Source organism: Monodon monoceros, unplaced genomic scaffold (assembly GCF_005190385.1).
Source record: "Monodon monoceros isolate NGI ecotype Baffin Bay Population unplaced genomic scaffold, NGI_Narwhal_1 Super_Scaffold_3, whole genome shotgun sequence".
NCBI lineage: Eukaryota > Metazoa > Chordata > Mammalia > Artiodactyla > Monodontidae > Monodon > Monodon monoceros.
The window spans coordinates 14146773-14169858 of NW_021703780.1; the positions used below are offsets into that span (position 1 = coordinate 14146773).

At 40.1% G+C, this 23086-nt stretch overlaps 1 protein-coding gene across 1 annotated transcript in view; it reads left to right on the forward strand.

Annotated features, from left to right (window-relative positions):
* Positions 1-14279, forward strand: part of STMND1 (stathmin domain containing 1) — a 35239-nt gene extending 20960 nt beyond the window's left edge. Inside the window, exons 7-9 of the mRNA XM_029242319.1 lie at positions 7337-7406; positions 13252-13390; positions 14103-14279. Coding sequence (XP_029098152.1) covers positions 7337-7406; positions 13252-13390; positions 14103-14279 — 386 coding nt within the window. The remainder of the gene's footprint in view (positions 1-7336; positions 7407-13251; positions 13391-14102) is intronic.
* The last annotated feature ends 8807 nt before the right edge of the window (positions 14280-23086 follow it).

The following is a 23086-nucleotide window of genomic DNA, read 5'->3' on the forward strand; positions in this document are numbered from 1 at the left end:
TAACAGTAGCTTATAGTTAAAATAGCAACAGAATATGACTGATCACAAGTTATTTTTTCCACCAATATGCATCTTAGTGTCACAGTACAGATTACGGCATTTATCTAAGCCAGTTTTTTCTCCCATAAACTCCCTCACCCCTCTGCACACCATCCTTCTCTACGGATTCAGGAATTGCCTGATTGTTAATGATTAATGAATCCAATGAAACATATCTTGGGTTTTACCAAATTTGAGACATGATAAGCCCCATTGAATAAAATGCCTTCATTCTTTCAGCAGTTTTTATTAAACATTGCCTATGTACTAGGCATGTGAATATAAAACTGAACCTTGACTTATCCGATAAGGAAATAGGCCTAAATGTCAAAGCTAAAATAGATACATGTATACCTTTATATACACACCCTGAGGTCAACCATGAGGTAATAAACACAATGATAAAAATTGTTATACCCTTAATTTTCTTTCTTGATTCATCTTGACTGATCTATCATTGTCTTTCTGTAGTGTGAGCATTATTTGTAGCCTGATTTTAACTTGTCGTGGCCAAAGTCTTGAGTTCTTGACTTTTTAATAACTTCTTTGTAAACCTATGAAGAAGATGGCAGATTTGCTGTTGCTTTGTTTAGTTCTCATTGGTTTGGGTTTCTTTTTAAGCCACTGCCAGCAGCACCAGTAATCCTAAAGCATAGACAGAGGAAGGAAGATAAAAAGAAGAAATAACACAGAAAAGAGGCATAAGGGAAAATGAATAGGAAAGAAAAGAAAGAAACAGAAGTGTGGAAATTGAGACCAGAAATTATATCAAAGGCACCTTAGTGGTGGCCAGTCCCCTGTGTTGTAGGGAAAACAGTTAATAGGGAATAAAAAGATTCATTAGTGAAATCAAGTTTGCACCTAGACCAGGTCACTTAGTGTTTCAATAAAGGTAATTTCCTTCTCTGTGTTTGGGACCTGCTGAGAACTCATAAATAAAATTCAAAGTGGCATTTTCTTTTGAAGAAGGAAAAATAAGTACTGCAGAAAGTACTTGGCAAGGAAAGAAGTTTGTTAAGCCTTATAAATGATATTATCAGGCTGCCAATAATAAGAGGAACTGGGGGGAAGGTAAAAATGGACCACATAATGGAAAAACTGATGCCAACATAATGGCAATTTACATTTGCACAAGGCTAGCTATCAGGATGCAAGGCATTTTCGAGTACCTTATCTTACTTCAAAGTACTAAAAAATGATGCATCTTTAATATGGAAAGGACAAGGAGAGATTTTTTTTTCTTGCTGTAGGTGAATCACTGGGGGTCAGAAAATAAAAGGTGGGTCATAAAGAAAAGACAGGAACTTCCCTGGTGGTGCAGTGGTTAAGAATCCGCCTGCCAATGCAGGGGACACGGGTTCAATCCCTGTTCTGGGAAGATCCCACATGCCTCGGAGCAACTAAGCCCGTGCGCCACAACTACTGAGCCTGCACTTTAGAGCCCGTGAGCCACAACTGCTGAGCCTGCGCATCTAGAGCCCGTGCTCCACAAGAGAAGCCACTGCAATGAGAAGTCTGCGCACCACAACAAAGAGTAGCCCCCACTCGCCACAACAAGAGAAAGCCTGCGTGCAGCAATGAAGACCCTATGCAGCCAAATAAATTAAATAAATAAATAAATTTATTAAAAAAAAAAAAAAGAAAGAAAAGACAGGAGTCTCAAGCCTCTTAGATAGCCTCATCCACCAGAGGGTAGAGAGCAGAAGCAAAAAGAACTACAGTCCTACAGCCTGTGGAATAAAAACCACATCCACAGAAAGATAGACAAGATGAAAAGGCAGAGGGGTAGGTACCAGATGAAGGAACAAGATACAACCCCAGAAAAACAACTAAATGAAGTCGAGATAGGCAGCCTTCCAGAAAAAGAATTCAGAATAATGATAGTGAAGATGATCCAGGACCTCGGAAAAAGAATGCAGGCAAAGATCAAGAAGATGCAAGAAATGTTTAACAAAGACCTAGAAGAATTAAAGAACAAACAAACAGATGAATAATACGATAACTGAAATGAAAACTACACTAGAAGGAATCAATAGCAGAATAACTGAGGCAGAAGAACAGATAAGTGACCTGGAAGACAGAATGGTGGAATTCACTGCTGCAGAACAGAATAAAGAAAAAAAGAATGAAAAGAAATGAAGACAGCCTAAGAGACCTCTGGGACAACATTAAACACAACAACATTCACATTATAGGGGTCCCAGAAGGAGAAGAGAGAGAGAAAGGACCGAGAAAATATTTGAAGAGATTATAGTCGAAAACTTCCCTCACATGGGAAAGGAAATAGCCACCCAAGTCCAGGAAGCGCAGAGAGTCCCATACAGGATAAACCCAAGGAGAAACACGCCGAGACACATAGTAATGAACTTGGCAAAAATTAAAGACAAAGAAAAATTATTGAAAGCTGCAAGGCAAAAATGACAAATAACATACAAGGGAACTCCCATAAGGTTAACAGTTGATTTCTCAGCACAAACTCTGCAAGCCAGAAGGGACTGGCATGACATATTTAAGGCGATGAAAGGGAAGAACCTACAACCAAGATCACTCTACCCGGCAAGGATCTCATTCACATTTGTGGAGAAATCAAAAGCTTTACAGACAAGCAAAAGTTAAGAGAATTCAGCAACAACAAACCAGCCCTACAACAAATGCTAAAGGAACTTCTTGAAGTGGAAAACACAAGAGAAGAAAAGGACCTACAAAAACAAACCCAAAACAATTAAGAAAATGGTCATAGGAACATACATATTGATAATCACCTTAAACGTGAATGGATTAAATGCTCCAACCAAAACACACAGGCTCACTGAGTGGATACAAAAACAAGACCCATCTGTATGCTGTCTACAAGAGACCCACTTCAGACCTAGGACACATACAGACTGAAAGTGAGGGGTTGGAAAAAGATATTCCATGCAAATGGAAATCAAAAGAAAGCTGGAGTAGGAGTACTCGTATCAGATAAAATAGACTTTAAAATAAAGAATGTTACAAGTGACAAGGAAGGACACTACATAATGATCAAGGGATCGATCCAAGAAGAAGATGTGACAATTATAAGTATATATGCACCCAATGTAGGAGCACCTCAATACATAAGGCAACTGCTAACAGCTTTAAAAGAGGAAATCGACAGTAACACAGTAATAGTGGGGGACTTTAACATCTCACTTACACCAATGGACAGATCATCCAAACAGAAAATTAATAAGGAAGCACAAGCTTTAAATGACACAATAGAGCAGATAGATTTAATAGATATATATAGGACATTCCATCCAAAAACAACAGAATACACATTCTTCTCAAGTGCTCATGGAACATTCTCCAGGATAGATCACATCTTGGGTCACAAATCAAGCCTCAGTAAATTTAAGAAAATTGAAATCATATCAAGCATATTTTCTGACCACAATGCTATGAGATTAGAAATCAATTACAGGGAAGAAAACGTAAAAAACACAAACACATGGAGGCTAAACAATACGTTACTAAATAACCAAGAGATCACTGAAGAAATCAAAGAGGAAATCAAAAATACCTAGAGACAAATGACCATGAAAACATGACAATCCAAAACCTGTGGGATGCAGCAAAAGCAGTTCTAAGAGGGAAGTTTATAGCTATAAAAGCCTACCCTCAAGAAACAAGAAAAATCTCAAATAAACAATCTAACCTTACACCTGAAGGAACTAGAGAAAGAACAACAAGCAAAACCCAAAGTTAGCAGAAGGAAAGAAATCATAAACATCAGAGCAGAAATAGATGAAATAGAAACAAAGAAAACAATAGCAAAGATCAATAAAAAAGCTGGTTCTTCGAGAAGATAAAAAAAATTAATAAACCATTAGCCAGACTCATCAAGAAAAAGAGGGAGAGGACTCAAATCAATAAAATTAGAAATGAAAAAGGAGAAGTTACAACAGACACCACAGAAATACAAAGCATCCTAAGAGACTACTACAAGCAACTCTACGCCAATAAAATGGACAACCTGGAAGAAATGGACAAATTCTTAGAAAGATATAACCTTCCAAGACTGAACCAAGAAGAAATAGAAAATACGAACAGACCAATCACAAGTAATGAAATTGAAACTGTGATTAAAAATCTTCCAACAAACAGAAGTCCAGGACCAGATGGCTTCACAGGTGAATTCTACCAAACATTTAGAGAAGAGCTAACACCCATCCTTCTCAAACTCTTCCAAAAAATTGCAGAGTCAGGAACTCTCCCAAACTCATTCTATGAGGCCGCCATCACCCTGATACCAAAACCAGACAAAGATACTACAAAAAAAGAAAATTACAGACCAATATCACTGATGAATATAGATGCAAAAATCCTCAACAAAATACTAGCAAACAGAATCCAACAACACATTAAAAGGGTTATACACCATGATCAAGTGGGATTTATCCCAGGGATGCAAGGATTCTTCAATATACGCATATCAATCAATGTGATACACCATATTAACAAACTGAAGAATAAAAACCATATGATCATCTCAATAGATACAGAAAAAGCTTTTGACAAAATTCAACACCTGTTTATGATAAAAACTCTCCGGAAAGTGGGCATGGAGGGAACCTACCACAACATAATAAAGGCCATATACGACAAACCCACAGCAAGCGTCATTCTCAATGGTGAAAAACTGAAAGCATTTCCTCTAAGATCAGGAACAAGACAAGGATGTCCACTCTCACCACTATTATTCAACATAGTTTTGGAAGTCCTAGCCACAGCAATCAGAGAAGAAAAAGAAATAAAAGGAATACAAATTGGAACAGAAGGAGTAAAACTGTTACCGTTTGCAGATAACAAGATAGTATATATAGAGAATCCTAAAGATGCCACCAGACAACTACTAGAGCTAATCAATGAATTTGGTAAAATTGCAGGATACAAAATTAATGCACAGAAATATCTTGCATTCCTATACACTAATGATGAAAAACCTGAAAGAGAAATTAAGGAAACACTCCCATTTACGATTGCAGCAAGAAGAATAAAGTACCTAACAATAAACCTACCTAGGGAGGTAAAAGACCTGTAGTCAGAAAACTGTAAGACACTGATGAAAGTAATTAAAGACGATACAAATGGATGCAGAGACATACCATGTTCTTGGATTAGAAGAATCAGTATTGTGAAAGTGACTATACTACCCAAAGCAATCTACAGATTCAGTGCAATCCCTGTCAAATTACCAATGGTATTTTTTACAGAATGAGAACAAAAAATCTTAAAATTTGTATGGAGACACAAAAGACCCCAAATAGCCAAAGCAGCCTTGAGGGAAAAAAAACGGAACTGGAAGAATCAGACTCCCTGACTTCAGACTATACTACAAAGCTACAGTAATCAAGACAATATGGTACTGGCACAAAAACAGAAATATAGGTCAATGGAACAGGATAGAAAGCCTAGAGATAAACCCACGCACCTATGGTCAACTAACCTATGACAAAGGAGGCAAGGGTATACAATGGAGAAAAGACAGTCTCTTCAATAAGTGGTGCTGGGAAAACTGGACAGCTACATGTACAAGAATGAAATTAGAACACTCCCTAACACCATACACAAAAATAAACTCAAAATAGATTAGAGACCTAAATGTAAGACTGGACACTATAAATCTCTTAGAGGAAAACATAGGAAGAACACTCTTTGACATAAATCACAGCAAGATCTTTTTTGATCCACCTCCTAGAGTAATGGAAATAAAAACAAAAATAAACAAATGGGACCTAATGAAACTTAAAAGCTTTTGCAAAGCAAAGGAAACTACGAACAAGACAAAAAGACAACCCTCAGAATGGGAGGAGATATTTGCAAACAAATCAACGGACAAAGGATTAATCTCCAAAATATATAAACAGCTCATGCAGCTCAATATTAAAAAAACTACCCAATCCAAAAATGGGCAGAAGACCTAAATAGACATTTCTCCAATGAAGACATACAAATGGCCAAGAAGCACATAAAAAGCTGCTCAACATCACTAATTATTAGAGAAATGCAAATCAAAACTACAATGAGGTATCACCTCACACCAGTTAGAATGGGCACCATCAGAAAATCTACAAACAACAAATGCTGGAGAGGGTGTGGAGAAAAGGGAACCCTCTTGCACTGTTGGTGGGAATGTAAATTGATACAGCCACTATGGAGAACAGTATGGAGGTTCCTTAAAAAACTAAAAATAGAATTACCATATGACCCAGGAACCCCACTGCTGGGCATATACCCAGAGAAAACCATAATGCAAAAAGACACATGTGGGGCTTCCCTGGTGGCACAGTGGTTGAGAGTCTGCCTGCCGATGCAGGGGACACGGGTTCGTGGCCTGGTCCAGGAAGATCCCACATGCCGCGGAGTGTCTGGGCCCGTGAGCCATGGCCACTGAGCCTGTGCGTCCAGAGCCTGTGCTCCGCAATGGGAGAGGCCACAACAGTGAGAGGCCCGCATACCGCAAAAAAAAAAAAAAAGACATATGTGCCCCAATATTCATTGCAGCACTATTTAGAATAGCCAGGTCATGGAAGCAACCTAAATGCCCATCGACAGACGAATAGATAAAGAAGATGTGATACATATATACAATGGAATATTACTCAGCCATAAAAAGGAATGAAATTGAGTTATTTGTAGAGACTTGGATGAATCTAGAGACTGTCATACAGAGTGGAGTAAGTCAGAAAGAGAAAAACAAATATCATATATTAACGCATATATGTGGAACCTAGGAAAATGGTACAGATGAACTGGTTTGCAGAGCAGAAATTGAGACATGGATGTAGAGAAAAAATGTATCGACACCAACGGGGGAAAGCGGCGGGGGGTGGGGGTGTGTGATGAATTGGGAGATTGGGCTTGACATGTATACACTGATGTGTATAAAATTGATGACTAATAAGAACCTGCTGTATAAAATAATAAATAAAATAAAATTCAAAAATTCAAAAAAAATAAACAGGAGAGCCATCTGGAGGAGGATAGATTGTGGGAACATACAGTAGCTAAGCAAGCCTTCTGAAGAGAGATGCTATGGACTCTTGATGCTCACATCAGTGGGAGTAACATTAAAACATTTTTCAGTGATTCCAGTGCCAGAGATGAATGACTTCAGACTCGGACCTTGCAAGGGCACCAGCAAGGTTAATTAATATAAGCTACATTGTGAAGGAAACGTATCTATTAAGAAATGAAAACTACAGGCTTGACTTTCAGTAACATCATTAAGAGAGCCAAAGATGAAGACTGTGATCCTATTCGTATTACGTAGAAATAGAATGGTTGTCAGGGGCGTTGGTGGAGTGTTCTCAGAAGGATTTAAATGTGACAGGACTGCAAAGGTAGGCAAGAATAACACAGTTGGGCTTCCCTGGTGGCGCTGTGGTTGAGAGTCCGCCTGCCAATGCAGGGGACACGGGTTTGTGTCCCGGTCTGGGAAGATACCACATGCCACGGAGCGGCTGGGCCCGTGAGCCATGGCCGCTGAGCCTGCGTGTCCGGAGCCTGTGCTCCGCAACGGGAGAGGCCACAGCAGTGAGTGGCCCGCGTACCGCAAAAAAAAAAAAAAAAAAAAAAAAAAAAAAGAATAACACAGTTATTATTATTATTTTTTTGCTTTGGAATTGGGCCAAGATGGCCAACAAAAGCCAGACTTGCAACATGCCGGAGCTGTAATGCACAGCTGTGCATCTTATTGCCTAGTGCAGTCCTTAACCTGTACATTTGCATCACCCAGGAAACTTTCAAAACTCCTGGGACAAATGGCTTGGGGTGGGCCCAGAATGTGGTGCTTTTGAAAGCTCCCAGGTGATTCCAGTGGGCAGCCCAGGCTGAGAACCGCTGCCATGAAGTTTCAATAAAAATGTACACCAAGCCCTCAAATCCATTATCCAGCTGGGGAGGGTTAAAGCTTTCGAAACTGAAATCCCCCATTCACTGTGAAAGAGAGTCCTAAAATATTCCTGAAAATAGAACATGTGTTCACTATAGGACTGAGATGATACCCAGGAAGCGTATGGAAATGAAGAGAGATAATTGCTCGGTGTCACAGGTAAAGTCTCTTTCAATCCAGGTGTAGCTGAGAACATGTGTGTCAGACACCAGATGTCTTGGATATTCAGGGGAAAGTTCTGAGGCCAGTACAAAAAGATGAGAATGAATATTGAAGGACTGAAAATGAAAATATTATGAGACAGTTAATACTTTTAACTAAGAAACAAAGAGCCAAAGGAAACAAAAAGGGGATAGTCAAAAAAAGGGATGTTAATGGCAGCAGATACTACAATACGATGTATCCAATCAGACATGTGAACACCATTTCTTCATTGCTTTAAAAAAAACTTAGAGTGAAATATTATGAGAAAAAAACAGAACAATGAAAGTGAGAATACTTAAAAAGAAGGCTCCTTCTGTAGACCAATATTATATATAAATACAAGGGAATTTTAGACATAGATCTGTCCCTGTCTTAGCCAGGTTGTTATCTTTAATTCAGTTATCATTTAGAGTGAAATATAATAAAGGATGCTGAAAAGGGGACTCCCCTATGAGCTAGTCTCTTCCTAGAAATCCACAGCAGTATCTGTGTCCACAGGGCCCCCTGTCGTCTTTTTTCTTAATTTTTTTCGTCATCAGCTTTTTAGCCAGTGCTACAGCCATTCTGTAGCCCCTCTGGGTAACCCGCCTGCAAGCACATTCACGCTAATAGATGTTACGCTCACTCAGAAAGAATTATAATGATATGTAAGTAATACGATGTTAAGGAGATAAATTATCAGACTAAGTGAATCTTCCAGTATATTTTAAAACATTCTACTGAGACTCCAGTGGCTGTATTATAAATGTATATTAGTTTTATATCCACATGTAAATACATGTATGGATTGGTACAGATCTCTTTAAAGAGATGGGAGTGGCTCTCATTTATCCACATAGGTATTATCCACTTTAGGTGTTTTTCATCCAAACTCATTTCTCCCGTTCTGGGTTTCCCTACACAAGACTCTCAATCCTCTATTGATCCCTTCTGTCTCTAGTCCAAGTTGATTCCCTTTTCCAGGCAACCTCTGTCCTTGATAACCTTCAGTGCAGTTAGGGAGTTTGTTGACAATGGATCAGAGTCTGTAACATTATTTGCTGAACCTCATGGGGAGTCTTTTAAGGAGGAGGAAGTTGACCAGGGTAAAGACAAAAGAATGGCAGTTAACGCTCAGAGTGACCATCTTAGGAGGTCTTGACAGTGGCAGAGCAGGAGTGACAGATCTGTTGTGAGAAACTTCGGCTTATTCTATGCACAAGAGTCCTATTAAGAGAACATAGCCAGGGTAGGTTTATCTGTCGGTCAATAATTAACTAGGAAAGCTCTGAGGAAGACACAGCAGATGCAAGAAGTAATGTACACAAGCAGGTTGGCTAGAAACGAGATCCCCTTCTTATCGCAGCATCTTTGGTTCCATCCCCTGCTGGTGTTCTTAAGGAGAATAATTGAACTAGTAACTTCTATAGGTTTTAAAGTTAATTTTTTTTTTTAGAGTTTCTATGGGTAGTACCTCTCTACGTATAATGTGATCATATAATGCTATCATTTTCTAAGTGCCAACAATTGGTAACTCCTGCCTTTATAAAATCCAGTGGTAAAGAATACAGATAGCTTTCCTCAGGTCTTTCAGTGCTTTTCTTTAAAGTGTCAAACTCAAGAAAGGACAAGGGCTACACAGGTAGGATTAACTTCCACAAGGGAAAGGAAGTACATGATTTCTTTTGCATCATTTTGGGATAAAGCCACAGGAAGAGGTCAGCCAAACCAGAAAGCCCAAGCTCTCTTGAAACTGTTGATCTCATGATTTAAATCAAGGCTGAGACTCCTGTGTAAGCCTGAGGGAGACTTGCTTTATTGGATCTTAGATGACTATTCCATTCTCTGTTAGCCATCTATGAGTGAACTTCCCCCAAAAACTGTTTCATCCTAATTTCACAGTATCTCTAGTTGAGCCTCCATAGCAAGCATGTCCCGTCTTTTTAGCAGATGGCTTTTGTCAGCAGGGAGCCTAAAAGCCAATTGTCATAAAAGATGACACAAGGATGGGGGAGGGGGAACTTGCTTTGACAAACATCTCCCAGTTTTCCTGTAGTGAAAAATTTCTCATCACATAAAAGTGTCTGAAGGCTGCAACTGAACCAGAACTTTAATAAATGTTTATCCTTTAGAAGGACTCTTTCCAAGGATCATAGGTTTTAAAGCTGGAAGGAACCCTAGCCATCCTCAGCAAGTTGCAGAGGAGCGTTATATGGTATAATTTTGAGAAAAGTGAGTCCAAAGAGAAGTGCTTTGTGTCAGGTCACACAGTGGGTATTAGCAGTAGACCCGGGGTTAAACAGAGCCCAGGCCTCCTGCCTGCTGGCCCCTGTGATTCTGAGTCTCATTTCTCCCCTTCATTACAAAAACTGTATTTGGTTGTGATTCTGTGTGCTGTCATTGAAAAAGGTCACTGCTTTCACTGAATAAGTAATTACCATTTATTGAGTGACTACTGTATACTTTCCTCTTTATTTTTTTCATTTCAAACAAGCTTTTATTTTCAATGTGAACAATACTGTTATCTCTAAAAGGTAAGAGTAAAGTCAGATGTCAGTTAATATCATTTTGGGGTGTTGAACTTTGAAGCAAAATTGGTATTTTGGGCTAATGAAGACTAGAATATCCATGAAGAGCAAATGCATCTTTCTTTTGCCGTCCATTTCTTTTATGCCTTCCAACTGTGCTCTCCAGAGCTGCCCTCTGCTGAGACCGTATCTATTTTGAGTCCTTCTTCTGGTTTTTCATTCCCATCCTCGTCATCAGCGTTTTCATATTGATATTCACTCTCTTTCTTTAGAACCATACAGACTTTGGGATCATAAGTTGGCGGAAAAAGTATCCCAATTTAAAATCAGCAGCAGAATCTAGTACCCTGCCCTCAGGAGGATCGTCCCCCTCTTCCTCTTGGTCCATCCTCTCCCTCATCTCTCCTTCTCCTTGTCCAACTCTCTCCTCCTCTTCTTCTGCCTCTTCCCACTCTCCTACCGGCTGTACATCCCAGTACTCCTTGACTATGGGCTGGGCGCCCTCCTGCCCACCCTCCTTTGCCCGAAGAGTTCGCACTACCACCTGGAAATCCCTAGGGGCTGCGTCTCGGCCGACCCTGGTACGCCATTCGGCAGGCACCACTCCTCCCCTGACTGATCCAGGGTCGTGGCCCATCCCACTACCTGCTCTGTTCTGACCACTGGTGGCTGGGCCTCGCTTCTCTGTGCCAGACGTGGCAGGAGAGATGCACCAGTCAGTGCCTCAACCAGAGAAGTGATCTGCCTGCTAGACCAAGTTGGCAAAGATTTTCCTCTTTTTTTTCTAAAAAGAATCCTGTGAAATAAAACCTATTTTATAAATGAGGAAGGGAAGGCTTACGGAGTTTAAGAATTCATGCAAAGCCACACCGTGACCAAGCCAGGATTCAAACCCAGGGCTGTATGTGTCTGGATCTGGTACCCTTTCCTGCTATGCTGACCTGTCTGTCTTTGTGTGATTTACTTTCTCAGTAACTACAGTATTGCAATCTGAAGAGACCGTCTTTTCGATATGACAATGGATATCAATAGCTCCTTTGTCTTTAAAAGTCTTTAGAGAAATTATCTAGAATAATACAGGAGTACCTAGTTGGAGATATTGTGGGTTCGGTTCCAGGCCACTGCAATAAAGCAAATATCACAATAAATCGAGTCACACGAATTTTTTGGTTTCCCAGCGCATATAGAAGGTATGTTTACACTATAGTGTAGCTGTTAAGTGTCCAATAGTATTATGTCTAATAAAACAATGTTCAGATCTTAATTTAAAAATACTTATTTTGCTAAAAAATGCTAACCATCATCTGAGCCTTCATCGAGTCATTATCGGTTTGCAGTAGTAGCATCAAAGATCACTGATCACCATAACAAATATAATAATAATGAAAAAATTTGAAATACTGCAGGAATTACCAAAATGTGACACAGAGACATAAAGTGAGCAAACACTGTTGGAAAAATGGCGCCAACCTGCAACTTGGTCGACGCAGGGTTGCCACAGATCTTTAATTTGTAAAAAAAAAGAAAACCAAACTATCTGTGAAGCACAATAAAATGAGGTCTGCCTGTTTTGGTTCATTTTATAATGAAGGCTTGGTGTTCATTAAGTCAGTTTAATAACTCTTTATATATACTTTATATACTGACCTGGAAAGATGTCCATATTAAATGAAGAAAGTAAATTGCAAAACAGTGTATATGGTATAATCCCATTGATTGGTTGAACATGACAGATGCACTGTTAATATATGTGTATGTAGATATATGTGCACAGAGAATGTCTGGAAGGACACACACCAAACTCTTGAAAACGGTTCGTGCTGATGAGTGGGATTGGGGGCCAGCTGGTTAAACAGAGAATTAGGGGACTATTTCTGTATCATTTGAATTTTTTTATAACCAAGGTATATTATTTTTAAAAACCAATTTAAAAAAATTAAACTTTATAAACCCTTTACAACAGTTTAACCTTTTTTAATAACTAGAAATTATAATCAAAGTCATTAGCACTGCTCTAAACATATAAACGGTAGTCAGTCAGGAAATAGTATGGGTTTTTTTCTATTGTCATGAAAACATTTGTAAAGTACTGACAGCAAAGGCCAGTGTTAATTCTCTCTTTCACCAGACCAAAAGTCCTAAAACTAATTTCGACCCCAAATGAAAGTCATTTGTAGCTTATGGAATATTATAAAATCATGGGGTTTAACTTTTTACCTTGAACTACAAATGCATCATTCATTCGCCACCTTTTCCCATCTTTTATTTGTTCTCCAGGGTTTTTTTTTACTTCTCAAGAGCCCTCCTCCATCACTGCATGTTTCTTTCATGTTTTTTGATAATAGCCTGTTTTTTCCTAGACATCTAATAGATATTTTTTCTTTAGGAATTAGTTCTGTTGTTACCAGGCATAAAGTCTTTAGGGATGAGTTCAGCTGTTACCAGTTTTCACGTAATTATTTTTACAAATCTATCCAAAAATCTGTTTAGATTTTTAGGACTAAAACCTTAAACAATGTTTATTCTCTCTCTCTTATCTTTCTCCTCTGCTAATAAATACATTTGTTTCTGCATTTTAAAAAGTGTCTTTCTGCACGTAAACATGACTGAGAAGCTGCTGAGAAAGCCACCAGCCAGGCTGAAAAAACTTAAAAAGGAAATAAAAGATTTCCTGATGAAGGACATAGAAGAGAAGATGCAGGCAGTGGAGGAGTGCAGGAAGGTAGCCCAGGTCTCGCGTGAGGGGCGCTGCCTCTGAAACGCGCGCATCCTCTCCAGTCGCCAGCTTAAAGACCGATTGCGTGGATTGTATTAATTCTTTTAGTGATCTCTATGCTTCCTATGCTGTATGTTTAGTTTTTTTAAGTTCTCTTTGTGTGGTGAAGAAATGCAGCACTATCTTGAAGTTGGTTGAATTACAGTTTCATCCCTGTAGCCTAAGGAAGCAATATCCACTTCTGAGAATTAAGTATGGTGTTTTTTTCCTATTAAAAAAAAGAGAAACTTCAGTTGGGGCCAGGGGTGGCAGGAGGTCCCAGGTGGAGGATGGGAGATGAGAGGAGGCCGTGCAGACCCTCAGACAACTTCTGCAACATTGACACACACGTGGTGCCCATAAACCCTCTGTCTGCCCTTCTGCCGGAACCAGCCTTCACTGCTCTGGTCTGACACCCTTTACTTCGGTGTCCCTACTTGGCCTCTCAGAGAGCAAGGACAGACCATAGCCCTGTGAGGGTATGTCTGGAGGGTGTCTGGAGGGTATGGGGTGGGGGCTGGCGGCTGGCTCTGTCTTCTTCAACAGTAATTCCTCAACCTCTGCTTGTCGAATGATTGCATAATGAAATAGGGAAGCCAGGAATGTTCATTACAGGCAGTTATGAGAACTTGGAGAAAGTCACTCGGACTCGTTTTCACTCTTTAATACTGCTTTTCAGACTAAAGAAGAAGAAATAAGAAAAAGGCTGCGGAGTGACCGACTTCTGCCCCCAGCCCATCATTCAGATTCAGCTGAAGCAGGTGGGAAGGAGGCTCCGTTTGCAGAAGGACTTAAAACTGTGAGTTGTGCCGCGTTTGAACCCTCTGACCTGCCGGAAGGAAAGCTGTTGAAATGATAAAATTATAGAAACTACAGGTACGAAGGTATCGGGGTCGTGGAGTCAGACATGTCTTACAACCAAGCAGATGACGTATTCTAATGAGCCGTTTTATGTGAATTTCGTGAAAAGGCATCCTTTCCCCCAGGTGTGACTTTCTTAGTATGTCTCATGTTTTCTTTGTTTGACCCACTGGGATGTGCCTTGGGTTTAGGAATGATTGTGAGAGCTGCCTGGGCTGGAGATTAGCTGAGTAAACCAAATGACTATGTTAGCTTAAAAAAAAGAAGAGGAAGATTTGACTAGCTTTGGTTTTATAAAGTTGTCATTCTCCTTCAATGTGGCTTCCAACATGTGAAAATGTCTTTCATTTATGAGCACCTTTCAGCTTCCATTAATGTATTCGTGCCAAATGAAATCCTTCTTTTTGGTTCCTGTCTCTTGGCTGTGTCTGCCCTCTGAGGGTCCTTTAAGACAAATTGTATGGATTTGTGTTAAGTATTTTAATGATCTGTATGCTTCTTATGCTCTATGTTTAGGTGTGTTTTTTTTTCTAATTCTCTTTGTGTTGTGTTGTGATTAAAGCAATATCCTGAAGTTGGTTGAATTATAGCTTCATCCATATAGCCTAAGGAAGCAAAATCCACTTCTCAGAATTAAATGAAGTATGGAGTTTTCTTCATATGAAAAATGAAAAAGTTATCAGGTCTTATGAGTCTACATTCTGTGAAGATCTCTTGCATCCCTTTTCCTACTTTCCCCTGTCATTACCTGTTCAGACCACCCGACCATTTTCAGTTATATGACTACAACAGTCTTCTTAGTATTTATCCAACAGTCTTCTTTTTTATTTTTTGATATTTATTTCTTTATTTGGCTGCGCCGGGTCTTAGTTGTGGCATGCGGGATCTTCACTGTGGCATGTGCAATCTAGTTCCCTGACCAGGGATTGAACCCCAGGCCCCCTGCATTGGGAACGCAGAGTCTTAACTGCTGGACCACCAGGGAAGTCCCTATTCAATGGTCTTCTGCTGAAACCCTTTGTTGGCTCCCTTTTATGGTCAAGGTAAAGTCCAGCCTCCGCCTTCTGACTGGTAAGACTCTCAGCTTTCATAACTCACTCCTGCTGACCTTCTAGCTTGTCACACTCAGCACATTCCCTAGCCTCTGCGTCTTTGCACATGCTGTTCCCTCCTTCCCCTCTCCCCGTCTCACTGCTTTACTTGCCTGATGCCTTCTTGTTTTTCACGTCTCCACTCAGACAGCACTTTCTCTGAAGCCCCTGGTCTGGGTTGGTGGCCCTCTCTCATAGTTGCCTTTTGGCAGCCCGGATTACTCAGTGTCGCACTTGCCACCCTCTTTTGGAATTACCGGGTGCGTGTCCATCTTTATCGCTAGATGTGTCAGTTCTAACAGGACGGAGGATGGGTCTGTCTTGATCACGGTTGCAGTTTTGTACCTTGGAAAGTGAATGGCACATGATACATGGTGTGTAGATGTTTCTTCTGTGGATAAATCAGTATACCCATATATCCTCCAGAAGCTGGAGGACAGCCCCAGGAGATGGCTTGTTTCCCTGGGAACCCATGGCAGTGCTGATTTGAGCAGAAGACCACTGGGCACCTCCTGTTTGTACATTCCCTTTGGGATGTTGCAAATGGACACCTCATCTTCCTATAGCTTGTAGGACTGAGAACTCCTGCAGCAGTGAGATATGATGATGGTGGTGGTGGAGGGGGCTTCTTTCCTAACTCATTCCAGAACCAAAACCTTGAAGAACCAGTCTACTTCTTACAGCGGTACCTTGGAAAGTCCTTTAGGCTCCCTGGACCTCTTTTACCTTACAGTAAGTCCACTGCATACGAACCTTCTGGTTGAGAGCTTTCGAAGATGTGAACATGCGTTCCATCAGTGTCAGGCGTGAGTGACATTGCAGCTTGCCCTCCGTCTCCTGTTGCCGACGATCCTTCAGCTCTACCGTCTCCCACCTCCTCTCCCTCCTCCAGTCGGTGACTCTTCTTGCCTGTTCACTCAGTGCCAGCCCCTGTATGCCAGCTGTTGGACTGTACTTCTCAAGGTACTGTACTGTAAGATTAAAAATGCTTTCTTTACTTTTTGTTTGTTTTTTATGGATTACTTGTGTGAAAAGTATTATAAACCTAGTACAGTACAGTACTGTTTAGCCAGTTGTGTTAGTTGGGTACCTAGGCTAACTTTGTTGGACTTACGAACAAAGTGGACTTACCAATGCGCTCTCGGAACAGAACTCGTTCATATGTAGGGGACATACTGTATATGTTAATTTGGGATCGCCATTTTCCCGGAGTTATACCAAATGAAATAATGTTTAAAACTACTGTGCAAACTAGAATATGCCGCAATATTTATAGCATATTATTTATATAAAATCCTACGTGGACAGCATGATGTTTTTCGTCTGTCCGTTGCTTTTTCTGTGGAGATGATCTCGTGGTGGCATGTGCCAATCTTACGAAATATTAGATCAGCAGGTGATTTACTAGTACAGAATGATTGTACTGGGACACTTAGGAAAAGTTGGACTATCATTCAGATCTCTGCAAATAATAAAATTTAAATGACCAAAAGTACATTCAGTTCAAATTTTAGTAATTCTTGTAAGTTAAATCAATCCTCAAACTTGCTAAATACCCAAATAACACTTTCTCTTGAAATCTCATGCTCTTGCCTATGCTATTTATAGTGGCTTGGAAGACATGTTTATTGAGTTAAAATATATACAATATAGATGTGAGCATTATCACTGATACCCTGGCTTGAAAACCTCTCTCTCTATATATAGAGTGAAACTTGCCAAGTAGTAACACACCCTAAACGGTAAGCCATATATTTTCTTAGCAAGACCATCCATTTTAACAGGATGGAGGGACGATCAGTTACCTGGATTCTGGGAACTGCCCCAAAACTCTAGGCGTGTTACTACTCGTAAAACTTTCTCAGGGTTTAGGGGTGAAGAGGAGGCTCAGAGACTGTAGGCACTTCCCACATTCCCAGAGCCACTAGCATCAACTGGGCAGGAGGCTTGTTTTTGAATCCGCTCTGCCTCTAATGAGCCGTTAACCCCATCTCTGCAAAATTTAAAAAACGAACAAACAAAACAAAACAAAACCAACAACTTCAAATGTAAATGTGACTTTTTTCCATGATCAACTTTCTTTCTTTTTTAAAGATGATTCACACTGAACGTTAAAGGATTGAGATTTCTAAAATATTTCCTCTGGGAATAATGTTAATTTTATCTATTGAAATAACATAATTGGTTTTCTCATTCTTAAAACAAAATTTTGAACATCACCAGCGTACTTCAATTAAAACCAAACCACAACCTTCAGGAAAGTTATGAGTCAGAAGAAGGGATTAGATAGACATCTTTGTAAGCATTTTAATTGAGGGCGGCTGAAAACATGCCTGTATTGATCTCCTTGTGAAAGATGGCCTTGCTGTGTCTAATAAAAGGTACTTTGATATCTAGTAAAAATCCCCCAGTTTTTCTGGGGGAAAAAACTTACGGATAACATATTTATTTAAAATAATATTTAAAAGATGTATTTAAAAATATTTCACATATATTTAAAAGATACACAATGTAAGATTCTTATGTTAACAAAAGAAATTTTACAATCACAAGGACAAAAATAGAATTTATTATAGGGTGTTGGTATAGTGGCTACCAGTAATTTATGACTGTGCCTATTTCTGTCTTTGTTATTTCATTATCAGTAAATAGCTCATATTTGAAGGAGTAATTATACAGTAAATGCTGCATTCTAAAGATATATAATGCTACGGTGTGTCAGCAGATAGATCACTTTTGCACCCATATAACCTGTGTATACAGCGCCTTCCTATAGGACGGTGGAATTTTTGTCTCAGGAGATCGATAAAGGGCATTATTTTAAAATAAACAGTGGGAGATGACCCTTACGGTCTCTCTGTGTCACTTGTATTTGCTTCTTAAAAATAATAGCCACCTCGTTGTTTTTATTTTTCTAAAGCCCGTAAGTAATATGTTATAGGAAATATGCACTGAAAAACATAAGAATCAAAAAACACCAAGAATCCAACATTTTCCCCTCCTACCAAGAAAACTACTGGGAACATTTTGCAGGTACTGTAGCTTTTTTCCTCGCATAAATGGACTCATACAACATAAACTGTTTTGTAACTTGCTTTTTTCACTCAGAAGTACAATATCTTTTCATGTAACTAAATCTGCTCCCACAGTATCATTCTTTTTTTTTTGTTTTTGCTTTTGTTTTTTGCGGTACGCGGGCCTCTCACCGCCGCGGCCCCTCCCGCCGTGGAGCACAGGTCCCGGATGCGCAGGCCCAGCGGCCACGGCCCACGGGCCCAGCCGCCCCGCGGCATGCGGGATCCTCCCGGACCGGGGCACGAACCCACGTCCCCTGCATCGGCAGGCGGACTCCCAGCCACTGCGCCACCGGGGAAGCCCCACAGTGTCATTCTTGATGTAACATTGTTGAGTTTCCCTGTTATGTGTTTAGGGATTCTCATCCTTAAAGCCAGTCATAACACATTTCTGTTTCTGTTTTTTATAAGTTGGTGAGTAAAATAATTTGAACACTCCCCGTTTAACAACAGTCTTGAACCCCCGGGAAGTCGGACAGCTGCCATGCTTGCTTGTCCAGGACCCCGCTTTCCATTGCCCTTATTGGTCCCTGTCCCTCAGAGGACAAATGACCAGTCTTGCAAATTCACCTCCAGACTCTTCTCCTGTTCAGGAAACTGTATTCACTTCACCATAGTTTGTATTCAGCACACTGAGATCTCAAGTATGCTTCAAAAGCCCACATGATAAAATTATTTTTTTAACATCTTTATTGGAGTATAATTGCTTTACAGTGGTGAGTTAGTTTCTGCTTTATAACACAGTGAATCAGTTATGTCTGAGTTAGTTTTTCACTGATCAGGAATAAAGGCTACCTACATTTGCAACGTGTTATTGACAGAAAAGTGTTTGCAGTTAAGGATCCGTAACCTTTTCTCTTGTCATTTAGAAACAAGAAATTACTGTCAGAAAAATTAAGCGATCAGCTATTTTGAGCACCAAATGCAGTCATTCTAAACATCAGGATCATGAAAGCAGTGATTCAATTCCTAGTCATTTCTAGTAATTGAAACATACATTTCCTCTCTGTGTAATACAGTTCAATTCCTGAACCAACCATATCGCTTAAAAAGATGTATGACAAATAAAAGGTATATGACACTTCATGCTTTTTCCTCTTAAGGAGGAACTAGCAGTGTTCACTTGTTAAAGGAGAGAAAGACTGTACAGAGGATTTTAGCCCTTAACCAACCCTGTGGGATTGGCCTGTGCCGGTGGTTCTCAGCGTGTGGCCCCCCCACTGGCAACATCAGCATCACTTGGGAACATGTAATAAATGCAGGTTCTCAGCCCCACCCCAGACCTTCTGTATCAAATCACGGGGCTGAGCAATCAGAATTTAACAAGCCCTCCAGGTGATGCACACTCAGGTTTGCCCTGTGTGTTCGTTCACTCCGTAAGCCTATCCAGCCATGCCCACAGTAAGCTGCCCATTTATGACTAGTCGGCCACTTCCAGCAAGTTCAAGTACCCATGCACCCAAGGGTCAAGTTGAATATTTACCGAGAGTCAGTTATGTCTCTTCTAAAACGTATTAACACCATTTGTACTGATGTATGGTCAGGCCATTCAAGATGGCTGTACTCTTGCTCGCTGTACATCCCCCTGCTTGACCAGTCTCTGCTTCACTCATGACTATCCACTTCTCTTAATTATAAGGCTTAACCAGCTGCCTACCTGCTTGCCCCCTGCCCTACTCGCTGGTTTCCATGGTAACTGATGAGTCAACCTGATGTCAATTCCCTATATAAATGGTAGCTTCCTTCTCTTGCGAGTACTGAAGATTGCAGCTGTGTCCTGCCTGCTGTCTGCTGTGCATGGCAGGATGTCAGTCCAGGACCTTTTGCTTCAGATGCGTAAGATCCCCTATCCGATAGCCGTTGATGTCTCTGTCACTGTCTGCGGGCTCTTTCTTTCTTTGGTCTAGAGGCTGGGCAACTACAAGGCTTGCAAGCCTGTGGGGTGCAGCCCAACAACTGGCTGTTACATTTAATTTTGAAATGCTTTTTGAAAAAATGTGCTCTATAAAGGAATAGACAAGATTGTAAAAAAAAAAAATCTTGGAAGCTTCTAGACTCACATGGTTTCATAAAATGTACAAATTTCACCCTCCAATTCAAGGAAACTAAACCTGCAATTGTAGATAATGCATTACGAATGTGGTTTTTGTAAGAATCCTGACCATGCCTTGGTGTTACATCACAGTATATTCAGGTGAAAGCATATATAAATGTTTTAAGTTCAAACAAAATATTTAGGGTATATACGCACTGTTTTTTAAGACTCCCTGTCTAACTGACTATTTTTATTAACTAATAATCTTCCACACGATTCATCTATTGTATTTTTAAGAAATTTTCTAACACAATCTTTAGTATATTGACCCCAAAATGTTTAACATGTTAAATTTAAAATGAGCTTTTTTCTCACATGCCATTCAAAATTGCAGAAAAAAAATTTTTAAACCACTTAAGGGGTTTACAGTTTTTAAAAAGTTGAAAGATGCTACTATTTATTTAACCAGTGCCTGTTTGTTGGAGGTTTTGGTTATTTTCAGTTTATCAGTAAGTTATTGTAAACAATTCTACAGTCATCACCAAAATGCCAGCTTGTTAGTCTTAAATTTCACCTCATAAATTCTATAAAATGGACATTTTCATTTTGGATCTTGTGTCTAGCATTGCAGAGAAGTTGGTGATGCAGAGAATTGCTATTTCCACAGGAGTATGGTGACAATGAGCGATTGCCAGATTAGCCCAGAATACTTGGAACCATTTATTTAATTCTTCAAGGAGGGACTGTTTATCCCTTTGTCCTTCCAGACTTGTTGAAATCTGTGCAGCTTGAATGTGGGAAACCCACACCAGAAAAAAGCAAGTAATTACCAGCTGCAGCCGAGGTGGAGAAATTCATCTGGACCTTCGTCCTCAGCCCAAGATGAACAACTGCTGGCCCGCCAGTCAGGTGCTAGAACTCGCTGTAATATGGAAGTTGTAGGTTAAATGTGGTCCAGTCATTGGCAATTTTATGTCACTCAGTCTAATAAAAGCCTGCTCTTTCATATGATCAAGGAGCATTTCAGGGCCTGCCTAGACAGCACTTCCCCAGGCCAGTGTGAGGACAGCCTCAGTGGGGGACTCAGGACCCTCACAGTGAGCACACTCCCCAACTTCCCAACCACCAGGCGGCTTGAGCCCTCCCAGGGGTGGCCACTTCATGAAGTGTTTCTCCCCATCTCCCACATTGCTTCAACAAGATCAGTGAATATTCTTCCATTTGTTTTTCTCCTTCCTTTGGTCTTTTTAAAAATTTATTTTATTGAAGTGTAGTTGATTTACAATGTTGTGTTAATTTCTGCTGTACAGCAAAGTGATTCAGTTATACATATATATGCATTGTTTTTTAGACTTTCCCATAATGGTTTATCACAGGATATTGAATATAGTTCCCTGTGCTATGCAGTAGGACCTTGTTGTTTATCCATGCTATATATGATAGTTTGCATCTGCTAATCCCAAATCCTTCCCATGGTCTTAAATTGAAAGTTTTGGAATGATTTTAGTCACTACCCCATCACTCCAATTCCCAGTTTTTCTGAGATTACATGCATACACACACACACACACACACACACACACACACACACACACGGTCTCAAAATGGTTACGGTGTTTTTCTCCTCTGACCCATTGATGGGGTGAATATACAGCATCTTTGCCAATACTGAACAACACTGTCACTCCCAGAATTAAACCCTCAACCAAGTCATTTTATCAGTTAGGATGCTTTCACGTAGAAATAATTAAGAGCTCAACTTGCACCAATATAAACAATAAAGAAATAAAGAAATGTACTGATGTATATAATCAGAAATAAAAGGCAAGGCGAGTCCATGGTATGTGGATCCAGTGCTCAGCAGTCATCCTGGATCCAGGTTTTCCGGCTCTCATTCTTCTACCCACATCATTAGCTTCCTTCTAAGGCAGGTATTCCTCGTGGTCATGGGATGGTTTTAAGTAGCAGCTGGGGCTACATGCTCACTTACCTTCGGCAGAAGAGAGTCATTTCAGGAAGCGCTCCCATAAAAGCAAGGGGGAGTTTCCTAAAGAACCCTGAAAGCATCCCTTTGCATTCCATATGCCTAGATCATGTCCATGCCAATTCCTGAGCCAGCCGCTGTCAAGGGAACGGGAGTTACCTTTGGGACAATCAAATTCCCCTGCTTGGAGTTGAGGACAGAATTGTTTTCTTGGAGACAAGTTGGAAAGGGGTGGATACCTGAATAAAATTGGGTTCCATTCAGAAAAGAGGAGGGCAAATGAGTGCTGTACAATGTAAACCACAGTTGTGAGGTGTTGTTATTTTAATATGATGCTGGACTCATTTTGCTAATATCATATGTTGAATTTTTCATACTGTTATGTGGTTTTCTTCGTTATGGCTATTTCACATAAGAAAGCTCTTTTAAGATTCTCTACCAAAAACCTAAAATTATGCAGCGCATCTTCCTCCCAAGCTGCTGTCTGACTGTCTCCTGCTATTTATCACTAAGGGATTTGAATAACTTGCTTTCATCTTGGCTGCATTTGAGAAAGCTACGTTAGCGAACTTTAGACCATCCTTTCAATTCACCAGTATCTAATTTATTCATGCTCTG